Raw genomic sequence first — 15,108 nt, forward strand, 5'->3', positions numbered from 1 at the left:
ATTTGCTTAAGATTTTTAGTTTTACTCTATCATGACTTTGACAAATCAACTGTACTGCTTGCCTTAATTTTATAGTTTACAAAATGGATTGAGGTAATAATTATTTATTAATGATTAACCCTTTAATTAATAAAAATTAGCCCTTTTTAGACAGTTAGATTAATTTCAAATACATGAGTCCAGTATATGAAGCTTAACTGCTGTGATCTGTAAAAGAATGGGAAATACGACATATATTCCAAAGGAAATAAAAATGTAAAAGGTTTATATTGACATTGTAGAAGACTACAGGGCAATCAGATTCGGGATCTGCTGTGACTCTGTAGGGAATAAAAAGATAAATTTCTGCCTAATAACACAACTCTAATGGCTAAGTTTGAAGGAACAAGTGGCTCATTGAGCCTGCAATTAGCTAATTGTGAACACAGTTATTTGGCCAGTGCAACCATTTGCAGCAAAGTAATTGCCTGTGCAGGAAAAGGAGGCCAGGTAAAAGCCACTTTAAATAATTTGGTCCCAGATCTGCAAATGTGGGGAAATAAATAGAGTGAAAGCCTTGTCGTCTGAGGATGTGCTGAAGTGTATGAAGGGCATTGCTCTGGATCAAAACATACAAAGCAACTTGGGCAAAGATGCTGTCCTCAGCACCACAGGGTGGGTGAAAGGAAGACTCAGATGAAAATGGTCAACAATGATGGAAGAAAAGATAAGAACAGAAATCAGTGTTACCCTAAAAAGAACCATAAAGGGAAAGTGGGGATGCTGCAAATCAGCTCATCACAGTAGAAGCAGCATATCTGTGAGATAAACAGATACATACTAGGGTTCTTGGGGGGGAGAAACACGTAATTCTGCTATATTCCACATTAATTAGAAATTTATTCTAAATAATTAGAAATGTTCAAAGCATGGTAAATTTGCCATGCTAGTTGTGTTAGTTAATTAAAGGGGTTAGTTTGAAATCTATGAGAATTTTCTGGGTGCAGGAAGTACTGTATTTACTTCCAAATGCAACATTCTGAGTCTTCTTGGTCTTGACACCCCTTTATGGAATTTTTCAAAGTACCCTCACAGTTTAAAAAATGCTAATTATTTGGTGGTTATATCCTGCAGGCCCATTTGTTAGGTATTCTTTTTACGTGAGACTGGGAGAGCAACCTGATTTCTGAAGTCATCCTCAAGGAGATTAAGACCTCAGTGGGAAGATAACGGAGTCCACAGTTTGCTAATTACAACCTCCATAAGCCACTGAACTTAATATGAGGAATGGTAGGAGGAATTGGGAGGGTTTTGGTCTAGTGAAAGAGGACTTGGGAAAGGGAACATGGGATATCTCCAGATATCTGAAGTGAAATTGTATAGAAGAGAGATTGGAAACCTACTCTGTCTGTGTGGCTAGGAAGTTACAAAGGGAGTGAGTCCATCTCAGAATAAAGAAAGAACTGTTAACAATCAGAGAGACATCTAAAGATACAATCAGTGTTCTTAGGAATAGTAATTTCTATATCCTTAAGAAGGTGGAAGATTTTTTATGAGTTATTATATCAGGCATTTATGTATAGGAAAAGGTGTTCAACTCAGTTATTTTTGAGTTTTATTTCAATTTGAAAATTCTTGGTTTAAAAAGTAGATGAATGTGAGTGATGTGCCTACCTTGATAAATGAGAAAATGACCTCCCAGTAATTCAGTCCTCATGACAGAGATAAAAGAGTTACAGGTTGGTTACAAGAACATACAGGGTGGTGCTCACTCACAAGGAAGCCAGCAGGAATAAACTGTGGTCTTTTGCAGTAGGTCAGGGTTAAAAGGACTAATTCCACAAGAATGAGGATAAACTATTTTTTTTTTAATGCGGGCCTCTCACTGTTGTGGCCTCTCCCGTTGCGGAGCACAGGCTCCGGACGCACAGGCTCAGCGGCCATGGCTTACGGGCCCAGCCGCTCTGCGGCATGTGGGATCTTCCCGGACTGGGGCACGAACTCGTGTCCGCTGCATCGGCAGGCGGACTCTCAACCACTGCGCCACCAGGGAAGCCCGAGGGTAAACTATTGATGGAGGCTTGAAGGAGCTGAAACTTGAGCTCTTCTTCAAGGATGATCAGGACAGAGGAATGAAATTAGATCTCAGGGTCAAAACAATAATTAGCAGCAGGGTGGACAGTGCCTTAGAGAGGAGTGCTAGAACAGAGGGATGGGTTATGGGGAGGTACAGCAGCACGGGTGAAAGGGTATGAGATTCTGAAGCAGAGTAATGAATTGAGAACAAACAACACAGAAACATTTCTAAGATGGAATTGATCTTGATGGATCTTGGTGACTAATGCATTAAAAAAAATGAGACAGAGGGATGAGTCAAAAGGACACCATGGTTTCTAGCTAGCTGGGTAGCCAACTGTTCCGTCAACCGAGAGAGAGGCCACAGTATGGAAAGCAGGTTGGAGAGGCAGGAGAATGAGTTTGGTTAAAAAAAAAAAAAATGGTACAAATGAACTTATTTACAAAACAGAAATAGTCACAGATGTAGAAAACATGTGGAATTTGAGAGGCCTGTGGGACACCAAGGTGTAGATGTCTTGCTGACAATTAGAAATACAGGTCTGGAACTCAGTGGAGAAACTAGGATTAGAGATAATAGATTTGAGAGTCATGAATGATAGTCACAACCATGAAAGACTAGATGAGTCACTCAAGAAGATTATATAAAATGGAAAGGGTCAAGGACAGAACCTTATCAGTCTTATATTCTAGTCTGACTTCATGTGAGTGGCCACACGGGTACTGCATGTATATTTGTCTTGATTTCCCCTACGACATCGGACGCTTCTCAAGAGCCCTAGAACATGAGCTCTTCAGAGACAAGAACCAGTTCTCATTCACCTTTCTATCTGCAATGCTTAGCAGAGTGTCTAGAATAAAGAAGCTTGAATGAATGTTTTTTTAAAATGATAAATGGGCAGAATCTGTAACCAGTATTTACTTTGTGACCCTTAAATGTTAATCAGTGCTGAGTATATATTTGTTGACTTATGAAGTATTTATATAATAAATGTCTACAGTCTCAAGTGATATATAACATGGTTTAATCTCATCGGTCATGATTCTTTATCTGGGTATTTTAATTTTTACTAGTGACAGAACCATCTGGGACTATGGTTGAAAGCAACAGAAGTAGACTTTGGCTAACCTAGGCAGGAAAGGAATTCATTGGAAGGATATCAAAATTGAAAGAAAGGCTGGAAAATCAGTCTCCAAAAAGGATAATATATTAGGGTAACACTTACTAGCTTCTGTAAAAACAACCCCCGAATCTCAGTGACTTGCCACCATAGAAGTTCATTACGTCATCTTGTCATAGTCAGATGTGGGTTAGGAGGCTTTTACATGGGCAGCTCCCTTCCAAGTATGGCGTAGGGGTCTAGGCTTCTCCATTGTTTTAGTTTGCTGTATTGGAGAACTTTGCTCCCGGCTGCACAGAAAGAAAAAGTAAGGAAGGTCATTCATGGGGGACTTTTTAGGGGTCAGTTCTGTCAGTGACATGGGTTACTTCTCCTGTTATTTTGTTTGTGTCCAGGAAGAAAGTAAAAATGTTTTGATGAACACAGCACCATTCCTGCCCCGCCAGAGACGCTCCAGGGTCTATGTAGCAAGAATTAATAGACAACGTGTTTAGGGCTCCATGGACATTAAAAAAATCAACTCATCTCTTTTTTTCTGATCTTGCATTTCCTCACTCAAGAATCAGTCTCAGGAGAGAGAGTCCAGCTGGTCCAGTTGGGTAGGTGTCCACTGCTTAGCATTAGGAGATTAGAGGCTCTTGGTGGCTAGTCCATCAAGATACACAGAAGAATTAATTCCCCAAAGTAAATTGGGGCACTGTTACAAAAAAAAGGGAGAATGGATGTGAGATGCCCCAAAAAGCGATAAATATCCACCAAAGTGATGCCATTACTACATCTACTACTAACATTAATGTACACTGATAATAATTTGACTTCGCAAAAATTTTCTATTATAACCTTGTAATGTACGAGAGCAGGCATTATTTCCCTTGTTTTCCAAATGCAGAAATTAATGTTCAGGTTTTATAATTATTATCCCCTTCCAAAAGAGTGTCTTTGATCAAACCCAAGTGTTTTGATTCCCAGCCTCATCTCTTTCCACGATACCACACGACCTGTCTATATTAAGAAGCTATAGAATGCTCCCCTGCATAAGTCATGTTTTTAAAAATATTGTTGCTGCTTTAGGCCATAGGTAAAGATTTTTACTTGTCCTAGATCTGCTTTAGTATCTCATTTCATTTCTCAGTGAAACCTATAACCAATGCCTATAACCACTAACCTGGGCCCTCACTTCCGAGACATAGCTGTTTTTGTCCAGATTGTGTACCTCCCCACTGAGCATGACCCACCTTCTTTTCCCCATACATCTGAACCATCTACAGATCGCTTCAGATGCTTCTTTCAGAGGTTTCAGAAATATCCAAAGATGTGATTCAGAGAAATGGGAGGATAAGTGCTGACTCAACACTAAATGCAAACACTATACTGAACACTCTTTAGTCTCTTTTTGATGATTCAGAAGGTAGAAATGCACGTGGTGTTTAGGGTGCTTTGAGATGACAGTGACAGGTACCTTAGAAATATTTAGACAGATGTCTGGGATCGTAGGGCCATACCAGAAGACAGTCACAGAAGGTGGAAGTGTCCAGAAATCTGCCACCCTGAGATTAGACATTGGTCTAGGATCAGTGGCGGGAACAGTCTGTTTATAACCTGGAACCATGCCACTGTTTGGATAGGAATAAAGTTCCCTCGGTCAGCTCCAGCTGGCAGGAAAAGGACTTCACCATTCAGGAAGGCTCAAGTAGGGAAGTTGTTGTTTTAAAATCTAAAAGCAGCTCGCCTTGTTCTTACTTCTTTCTATGCACAATATAAGGGCCTGACCCCTTCTTTCTGATGTGTCATGTGGTAGCTTGTTTTTTAAGGGCCAAGGAGATAAAGGAGGGGAAGGGCCCCAGTGGAAATATGGCTGGATGAACACTTGTGCCTCTGGACCGAGAAAAGAATAACAAGACATGAGCCGAGAGTGTTCAGAAGTAAAGACTTTCCTAATGGTAAATTACAATTTTTGGAAATTATGGTTGGTTGAAGGAGATTATAGAGACTCCCTCTCTGATGAGCTTTCAACATGGAACAGGTTCTCTTGTCCAAAATATTAGGATAAGCAAGATGGCTTTAGCATTCTTTCTATAATTTTGCCTTTATCTAAAAGATCCACAGATTGCAGAACTAATTCTCTGTATAGGGTGATGCCCCAAATACTGCTGTCCTGTTTTGTTTTAATATTGTTTCTGTTTTAGAAAAAATGGTATGTTTATTATAAAAATTTCAAACAAAACGGAAAAAGAAGAAAATCTCTCTTCAAACTCTCACCATCAGAGCTAACTATTGTGTTCTTCAGAACTCTTTTAATTGCAAGGGATAGATTCTCAAACTGGCTTAGGGGACCTTTTTGGCTCAGGTAACCAATAAGTCCAAGGGTATTCCTAGCTTCAAGCATGGCTGAGTCCCAGTGTTCAGATTATGTTTTAAAGAATCTCTATCTCCTCTGTGTTAGCTGCATTCTTGGGCAGGCTGTCTGCAAACCTGGCCCCTAGCAGGTCTTTAACACCTTTGCTCTCAGGAGGATAAACTGCCTCTCTCCACAGTGTCAGCAAACGCCCTGTTGTTGCGGGGTGGCATGTAGGGTACCACCAGCCCCAAATGAACCCTATGAATTGAAGGCAAAAGGGTAAAAGGACCAGCTTCCTAAAGAGAAGTTGGACATTTGTTTCCAAATGAAGAAGAAAAGAATGCCAGGCAGGCAAAAACACACAGTGTTAATAGTTTGTGGAATTCATCAATTTCTGCTTCTTTTTAGGCCAAATGCCATGCTATTTCAGGAGGCCAGAAATAGGCTTGTTCCCAGCAGGTCCTTGTGAGTAGGCGCTAAGTTGGGATTGATTATTCCCTGTGAAGAATAATGCCACAGAATGTGAAGGTAATGGCACAGAATTACCTTTGTTTTCCTGTCGTGCTTCTATTTTTCCTTCCATTTCCTCCTGTGACTTATCCAGAAGTAAACATATATTACCCAGACAAGAGGTGGAGAAACAGGCATGCATTAATTTTTTTTAAAAAAATCACATTATTCACAATACTGCACCTGAAAGTGTTATTCTGGTCTAAAATCAACCTTTCTGCCCATTAGTATTAAAAAGCCATTAAGAACATAATAAGAAATCAGGGAATTCTTGGGAGGGGACATCTCGGCATTTGTGATGGGCTTTAGGGATTTTTGATGGAAGTCTGTTTCTATGGCTGTGCAGAAATACTCAGGCACTCACCCCCGTGTCAGTGCTGCCTCCATTTGAATCCTGTCCTACCTCCACCCCCAGGTGGAGTTCTGGCTGTTCAGAAAGGCTACTTGTTGCCAAGACTCCCCTTCTCTTCCTCTTTACCAGCCCTAGCCTGTGCTGCTAATCAGGAGATTTGCCGATTAAAAGGGCTTCAGCTCAGAGAGTTCCCATGGCAACAGCCTCCTCCTCGGAGGTCTTTGTTGCCTGCTCAAACTTTGATCTCTGAGAGTGGCTGCTGCTGTTTCTCTCAAAGATTTACAACAGAGGAAGAGGGGGAAAGAATTGGAGGAGAAGAAAGAGAAGTTGACTCCTGGCAAAAGGGAGAGAAGGAATTAATTACCGAGTCACACTCTAGCCATAAATCTGGGGGTTACTCCTTTGGAATATCTTTCAATTTGGGCTGTGCCCACATTCTCCTTTGCAGACTTGATTATACTTCAGATGTCTTGGCTTCACATGAAAGACGTCAAGGGGAGTTGATTCCTCTAGCAGGATGGACCTACCCTATCTATCTTCGGATTTCCTGAAGACCTGAGATAACTGCACTGCCTCCCATGAAAGGGGTGGGGCACAAAACTTATAATGGGAGGGAGCTTTTTAGGCCTCAGCCCCGCTGGCTTTTCTCCCAGCTGGCCTACTCTGCCCTGAGCTTACCTAGATGCCTCTGTGGGTTTTGGTTTTGAGAAGAACCAGAAAACTGTTGAAGGGGTGGAGGAGAAGGAGGAGGCAGAAAAGTCAACCAGGCATCAACTAGCCTCTGATTCTGGTTAATGGCTGCCAAAAACGAACTTTCTACCATCTGAGCAGTGGAGTGGGGTTTGGGGTTGTTCCAAAGACTAGGGATCATGCCTTTTACCCTTTGCAGGAAGCCTCTTCTGGCCTTCAGACCTCTCCACGGCATAATCGCAACCTTGCTCTTTGATAGGCACCATGCGATAGAGTCAGTTTTGCTTCAAGCGTGATTTGCATTTGAATTATGATTTAACTTTTAACCAGTCTCTTTTGCATACTATGTCCCTAGCACAGTGAGGATACAAAATTTTAAAATGGCACTGTTTTGTCCCTATGAAAATTACTGTCTTTTGGTAAAGATAAGCATTATATTTCTGAAGCAATGAGAGAACAATACAAGAAAAGATTAAAACTATATTTCATATTAAATATCTAGGGTACTGATTCTCAAGAGGGGCCTCTTTGGACCCCCACCCAGACGATACTTGGCAATGTCTAGAAACATTGTGGTTGTCCCATCTTGTGGGGTACCATGGCATCTAGTGGATAGAGACCAAGGAGGCTGTTGAATATCCTACAACGCACAGGGCGGCCCTCCTACCCCCAACAAAGGATTATCTGGCCCCAAATGTGAATAGTGCCAAGGTTGCAAAACCCTGATCTTGACCAAAGGTCAATCTGGTTACTGGATAAGATCCCCTGTGAAGAGCACGGGCTTTGGGGTCAGATATCTGTGGACTCAGTGCATCAATATAACCTTCAGTAAGTCAATGCTGACGAGTCTCGGTTTCCTCATCCGTAAGAATGCGGGAGGGAAAACGAAAGTCACATGGAAGACCTCGTATGAGGATTAAATAACACAGAATACGAACTCAGTAAATGTCAGTTCCCTTCTCCTACCGTTTCCTATACCCCACATCTCATTGCCAGGATGTCATCCCTAATTTGAGGGAACCCTCTTCAGGGAATTCTGTGTTCCGGGACTCCTCCTAGAGAGCTGATTTTCTTTTAGCCCATTCCATGGGCAGAGGCTTTAATGAGCCATCTGTTAATTGGCAATCCTATTACTAATAGATTCATGTTTTCTCAGTGACATCTGTGCAGTGCCTTGCGAGTGGTGACCCTAATCAGCCCTGTGGGAATCTTCCCGCTAGTGGGTTTCAGGGTGTTCTGTCCCAGCATGCCGACTTTTGGTTGCTATGTTTTGGTAGCTGTTGGAAGCCCCCGTTTCTCAGTTAATTACAGGGTGTTTACTACCTAACCTAAATACAAGGATTAGGTCACAGAGGCCATTTGATGAAGTCTGGAAGGGTTTGGGGAGCACCTAAGACTTGGATTAGGATCTAGATGGGCCTGGAAAGACTTTTGATAGTGTGACCTTATCATTTATTGTCCAAATTAGAATACCCTTGAGAGTGAAAAGGGGAGACTTTTACTAATTTATGTCAAGACAACAGCCATACGGGTATGATGGTCACCCCATCTTTAGAGATGATCACCTGGAAAGTTCTCCTTTTGATTGAAGAGAACAGAAGATCCAGAGGAGCTGGGATCAAACTAGTTTCAGCTCACCTTCACCTGCTGCACCCTGGGTGTTAGCTGGCATTCTAATTATGGGGACCTAGGGATGCGCACATCTCCATTCATTTACTGGAAGCAAAGGGGCCCAGCAAAGAGGTGGTGGTTTGCAGTAACAGTTGTTCACTGAATAACGTGTGCTGAGATTTCTGACGGGTAAACGGTGTCCTTTAAGGTTCTTCACTGCCCTGGGTTGTGAAGAGAACAAACGAGGTGCTGAAGGCGCCGTTTGCCCTCCCCTCACCCCCCAGCCACCCAGTCCCGCTCTGCGACTGCTCTCCCCTCCCTCCCCCGCTCCCTCGAAGCCTTTATCCCGCCTCACTATTTTTGCTTCACTTGTTGCTCATCACTGTGGGAGGAAACTCGGCCTTCAATTAGTGAGCATTCCTGAAGCCCGCGGTTGCCGTGGTTACCCAGGCGGGAGCTGGAGCAGCTGGGTCAGCCCGCCGGGCGCATTGTAGTCGACAGAGCCGGGAGGCGGCAAAAATGCGAAGCCGGTGCGCGGGAGGGAGGGGACGGGCCCCGCCGAGGGGAGGCCCTGGAGGCCCGCGGGAGAGCGGGTGTCGCCGAAAATCGGCTCAGCCCTGGAAAGAAAGAATGGCAGCCCTTGAAAGCCGGTCAGGAGACAGCCATGGCATTTTTCTCCAAAGCCAGCTGCCTCTATTCAAGTGTGCAGGTCTGAGTTCACACGGTGCAGTGCCTCAGAATTTGCTCTGGGAAATGCTCCATGCTCACGCCCCTCGCACCGAGAGGGGGCTGGCCACGGAGGAAAGGGCAGGAACTCTGACAACCCGAGACCTACCAAGCTGTGTGCCCCTCCGTGGCTGCCGTGGACCACCTGGGCTTTTTGGGTTAAGGAAACTAGCCGTTCTTGATATCTTTGCATCTGAAGTGTCTGTGCAGGTCTGATGGTTGGAGCACAGGGAGCTCAGGAAATCACACTGGGCACCAAGAAACTCAATTTCCTCCCTCCATTAAATCCCACCCTGCTCCATATCATTTTGGAATCAAATCTAACTGTCTTAGTCATTTCATCTCAGGCCAAGTTGAGCACGTTATATTACTAATAACACTTTGCATCTACTCACTCTTGAGGGCTAGGGGGTTGGATCACTATAGCACTTTGCAAAGGCAGAGTGCTTTGCAATCATTTTTATTATTGTTTATTAGTTTATAGCAGCATGGTGAATGCCTTTTAATTAGCTCATACTGTGTTATGATGTATTCAGTAATCATTTTCTGGTCACAGCTTTAAAAGGTGCTGAAATTGTTAACCATCTCCAACACTCCTATATCCAGACATTATACTTTAATTATGTAAGTAGAGCAGTAATGCCACAAACACAAATTTCTGTGTTGCTCACTGCAGATACTAGGAGATTAGAAATGCTGCACATGTCTAACATTTCTAAATTAAGAATAAGCAAAGCTTGAGGGGGAGTGAGATACTGGGGAAAAAAGACAGGGATGGGGGTGAGTAGACCCAGGTTCTACTCCTGGTTTATTAGGCAGCTGTGTGACTTTGGGTAAGATTCTTATGCTCTCTGAGCCTCAGGTTCCTGAAAACATGGAGTGGGTTATGGATTAGATGACCTCGGAGATCCTTTCTGGCAATACAATCTGATTTTAGAATTCTGTGTGAATAGAAGTCAGTGCCTTAGGCCAAGCTTATAATCACTGCCGAAAAGCCTGAAGCATTTATTAACAGTTAATTGTAGATGGTCTGATACTACTCATTTTGTGGAGAGAATTCACTGTGAGAATTATTCACTATAATTTAAAGTGAGCTAAAACGAAAGGGACAAAGAAAGAAATACACACGTGAAATGCTTAAATACATAGTTTACATATAAAAGAAAGGGAGGCTATATCCACATTTGTGATGGATAATCGTAATCTTTATTGAATGCATGGTTGCCATGGGAATATAGAATAAAAAGAGGGATGTGTGTGCCCTTGGGAAATTTCCAATTTGGGGGGATTCCAAACAGCCATAGAAACAACTTTACACTTAAAAGGGCCAGAGAAAAACATCTGCTCTCCTCAAAGATTTAGGAGAGAAACCTTTTAAAGGGTTAGGATCTGAGAGGTCACGGGTGGATACAGTACATCCCTGAAAATGGATCCAGGGCATCTTAGGAAAGCCTGGAAGTGGGATGAAGCCCAGATGTCCATTAAGCAGAAGGGAAAAGAAGGGAACCTCAAGAAGCTGGGGAAGAAAAACATTCTAGATCATCCCGAACAGAAGGTTCATTTGTATGATATATTGGCAAAACTGAAAAGGACTCCAAGTTAGTACGTTTCAAAGAAATGAATGGAGATAACTGTGCTGTCAGCAGTGTTGACATCACAAGGACAAAGGAAGTATTGTTTTCCCTTCTTTTCATAAGGTCCAATGCATTAAATAATGTGTCTTTTGTCATCAAATAATTGAGTAGCCGATCTAGGATTTGAAAACAAGTTTGTCCTACATCTAGAACTTGGACTAATGATCAGAGCTTGGATTTAAGTTTTAAGACTAGAGACAAAAACCAATTTGGGGCGCATATTGTATCTCTCTGTAATGGCCACCTTGAAAATACCCTAGCCTCGTGGCTTTCAGCTTGTGGGGGTGGGATGAGGCAGTGCTTCAATCCCCTGAGATGGCAAGATGGCATTTGGGGATATTCCAGTGAGTAGAGGATGCTCCTGGCATTGAGCCCTGAGTCCAGGGGTGCTAAACGTTCTCCATTACATAGAGTAGTGCTGAATGAATGAATGGTTCCTTCATATGCTCATTAAGAGTCCATTTGAGCTGGATAAAAGGCACTAACATGAGCAGTAAATCAGAAGCCCAGCGTAGAAAACAATGGGGATTTACTACTGGGAAAAGTTTAAGGTCCTGATGGGTGAGGTACCTCCTCATGCCACGCTGCTGGGGAGGCAGCGGGGTTTCCATCCTGCTAGCAGAGGCACATGTAAAGGAATCACGGCAGCTGAGAGACAAGTGCTCTCATGAAACCGGGACCATGGAGGAGGATGCAGCCTCTCACGGCAGTATTCTTACACGGCTCTGTCGGAACATATTTCAGAGTCTTCTAGACTGTGTGTGGTAAGAATCTGAATGAAGCAGAAGATTGAGAAGTTCATTAGCTGGTTATCTTAGTAAAGAAGGTAAGTACATCCTGCATTGAGGGCCTGACCGGCCAAGAAAAGGGTATCAGAACCTTGGGGAAATGTCACCGGGACATGGTTTGTTGTGAAATATGTGAAGATAATGCCATGGGTAGGAGAGGAGTGGGAAACCAGGCAAGGACTGTCTCTGGGGGAAGGCTTCATGACTGGGGGAACCTGATGTCAAAAATGCAAAAAAAAAAAGCTAATGAAAACAGGGAATTTGGCAGGAAGAAAGTCCTTTGACCTTGGTAAGTCATGTGACCCAGAAGCAGAGAAGTAAAGCCGAATTCTTAGCCTCATACTGCTGGACAAGCTGCGTGGGCGAGCCTGAGGCTTTCAAGCACAGGGATCAAGTCTTGTTCTTCTCTGCGTGTCCACCAGGCACAATATACATTTCTTTGTTGAATGAATGAATTGGAGACATTCCAGAAGTGAACTTGTTCTCAGGAATATGTACTGAGAGTTCAGTTGGGGATAACTTCAAGGTGTCAGTGGCAGAAAACAGCTGAAACAGGGAATTATATAGGTAAAATCTGTAAGTTGTTTTATCAAAGTGATTGTTTCTGCCCTCGTCATTCAACCCAAAATACATGAATGTTTTGGGCTATGATGTTTGTGACCGTATGGAATGATACTGACACTTGCATGTGTGCGTGTACAAACTAGTAGTATGCCTGACTCATTTGGTCTATTCATGTGGAAATTTCTTAAAAGTAATGGATTCTGCAAGGTTTGGGGAAAACTCTTTGAAGTGCTTACGTGAAAACTGTACTTTCTACTCATAGTTTGAGCTGGGGTTTGAAAAGAGTAAATTTGGCTTTCTATTTGCTGGGTCTGTTTTCCATCCTTTTCTTAGACATTAAAGTGACTTGTAATTGCCACTCTAACTGAATCCCGGAAGAATGACCGTGATTCACAAGTGTTGGTAAAGTGCTGCTGAAATCTGGAATGTATTTACTGCAATTGTTTGGACTGTCTAACATCGGACCTTCATTGGATGTGACAGAATAGAGTAGAATAGGAAGAAAAGTTAGAGCATTTCTACGTGGCAACAGCATTTTTTAGGAATTGTTAAGCAAGAAGCTGGAAGCAAAATGACTTTTAGAAATATAGGATTCCAGCATAAATTCACCAACATCTGAAAATCAGGATATTTCACATAAAAATCTGGGGTCTGGCTAATCTTGAAAAATAGGAAGACTTGCAACCCTGAAGACACTTTTCTGTGAGGCAACAATTGGCTAGAGGTGCGTAGAAGCAGCCCCTACAGACACAATATGCCATTTGCCACACGCCCAGCTGCTCCCAGTTGTATTACATTTGACCAGCTGCCCTTGTTTGCATTATCTACTGGTCCGTATAAACATATGGAATTGAGTTTGCAACTCTGATCACTGAGTATCAGATTTGAGAACTGAAAATGTTATGGATGGGTGACCATCTAAATAATTGTCCAAATTAGAGCCCTTTGGAATTAAAAGGGGTGCTATTAATAATTACACCAGGACAACAGGCATAAACCAGGACTGTCCCAGACAAACCAAGATGTATGGTCTCCCTATTTATGGATCTCTTCATTCAACCGCTTCACTTGACTCATGAGAAGATTGGGTCCTAGAAAGAGGAAGTAATCTGTCCATAGTGGTCACCAAGTAAACTAATGTCAAAGCTGCCTTCAGCACCCTGACTCCCAGCCAGTCTACTGCTTACTCCAATAGAATATGCTCTATATAATATGTGTGAGTACCATATCCTCCTTGAATATATGGATTTTTTATAATTAATTATTATCACATAGCTAATTTCCTGTGAGAAATTGTATGCAAAGCGATAGCTTATATCATCAATAACATTTCTGTTATGAATGTAATTAATGATTTGGGCTACAGCACATACAGGGATGTTTAAAACAGTGGTAGGCTTGACAACTAGAGAGTAAATACAATAAAAGCTTCTCATTTTACTATATACAGTAAGATATATTTAGAAGTACTAATCTGTCCATATTAAAAAAAACACCATTAAGTAAGCATCTGATAACTGCTTTGCTAAAAGCACAGTATATTGACTTTTTTTTTTAATATTGACTTCTTGATCATTGGCTGTTGGCTGTAATTAATACTAATTATGCCTTTAAGAGATGTCCAAGATCCCAAATCCTTGACCACCTGTCTATTGCCTTGTTGAACTTCCAAGAGATATTTGTACAGAGAACATTCCATGTGAGACCAATGCATGCTCTTAATCACTTGCTTGGACTTTGGCCCCAAATCCCTGTCTGGTTGCCTATCCTAGGGAAATGGACTAGACCACGTGTGAGCCTTGGGGAACCTCCTAGCCTTTCATGTTGGCTTAGGCCAAAGGCTAGCCCATCTCTCCTTCAAGATGCCCTTTTCGAATGACCTACTTGGCTCCCACTTGACTTTCCAAGAGACCTTGCAAGCACCAAACCACTCTTACCGTGTCAGCTGCACAAGATGGAAGACAGAAAGAAGGAAACCCTTCTTGCCAAAACCTAAAACAGAGCTAACTTCAGGACTTCCCTGGCAGTCCAGTGGTTAAGACTACGAGCTTCTACTGCAGGGGGCATGGGTTTGATCCCTGGTTGGGAAACTAAGATCCCACATGCTGCATGGCGTGGCCAAAAAAATAACTAAATAAAAAATAAAACAGAGTTAACCTAGTGGCCCACTCCATGCTTTCTTTTCCTTGGAATGTACTCTGGTACTGATTAACTTTTCAAATGTGGGACCATGACCCATGCAGGAGACATGACTGGGACACATTTTACCACACTGGCCTTGTATAGTTGAGGAGAGCCAAGAAAAATAAAGTGAGCAAAGAGCCCTTTTACCTGACTCCCTAAAACCTTGCCCCTGCTGCAGCATCCTCTCCTAGCACCTTGGAAGAACTTTTTTTTCTTTGACTTTTGTCAGAGCTGCTTTTCTATGGGGTGATTTGATAGAGGAGAGGATCAGTGACCAACTATGACCTTTAGACTCAAAATATAAACCACACACATGGGTAACTTTTTCTCTAATGCACCTCAACAAACTTCAACAGGAAAAGTTGTTTTCTAATGAACCAAAGAGACCCCTAGACCCCTAGAGGTGTGTTTTCTAATGGTGATGTGTGGCTACAGAGCCTCTGAAGTATTAATATTTTGGCTACATTGGTACAAGTAAAAATATTATGAAGGTAATTTCATCTTTTTTAAAAAAAAAACTAATGTGATTACTAGA

The 15,108-nt window shown here is 42.4% G+C and overlaps 2 protein-coding genes across 6 annotated transcripts in view; one reads left to right on the forward strand and one right to left on the reverse strand.

Moving 5' to 3' along the window:
- MAEL (maelstrom spermatogenic transposon silencer) overlaps window positions 1-15,108 on the reverse strand; it is a 109,680-nt gene that overhangs the window by 75,231 nt on the left and 19,341 nt on the right. For both annotated transcript variants that reach the window (XM_024763650.1, XM_024763651.1), the window contains exon 2: window positions 3,382-3,466. In XM_024763650.1, coding sequence (XP_024619418.1) covers window positions 3,382-3,429 — 48 coding nt within the window. In that variant the 5' untranslated portion in view covers window positions 3,430-3,466. The remainder of the gene's footprint in view (window positions 1-3,381; window positions 3,467-15,108) is intronic.
- Window positions 1-15,108, forward strand: part of ILDR2 (immunoglobulin like domain containing receptor 2) — a 55,533-nt gene that overhangs the window by 18,250 nt on the left and 22,175 nt on the right. The window lies entirely within an intron of this gene.

Source organism: Neophocaena asiaeorientalis, unplaced genomic scaffold (assembly GCF_003031525.2).
Source record: "Neophocaena asiaeorientalis asiaeorientalis breed wild unplaced genomic scaffold, Neophocaena_asiaeorientalis_V1.1 scaffold912, whole genome shotgun sequence".
Taxonomy (NCBI): Eukaryota; Metazoa; Chordata; class Mammalia; order Artiodactyla; family Phocoenidae; genus Neophocaena; species Neophocaena asiaeorientalis.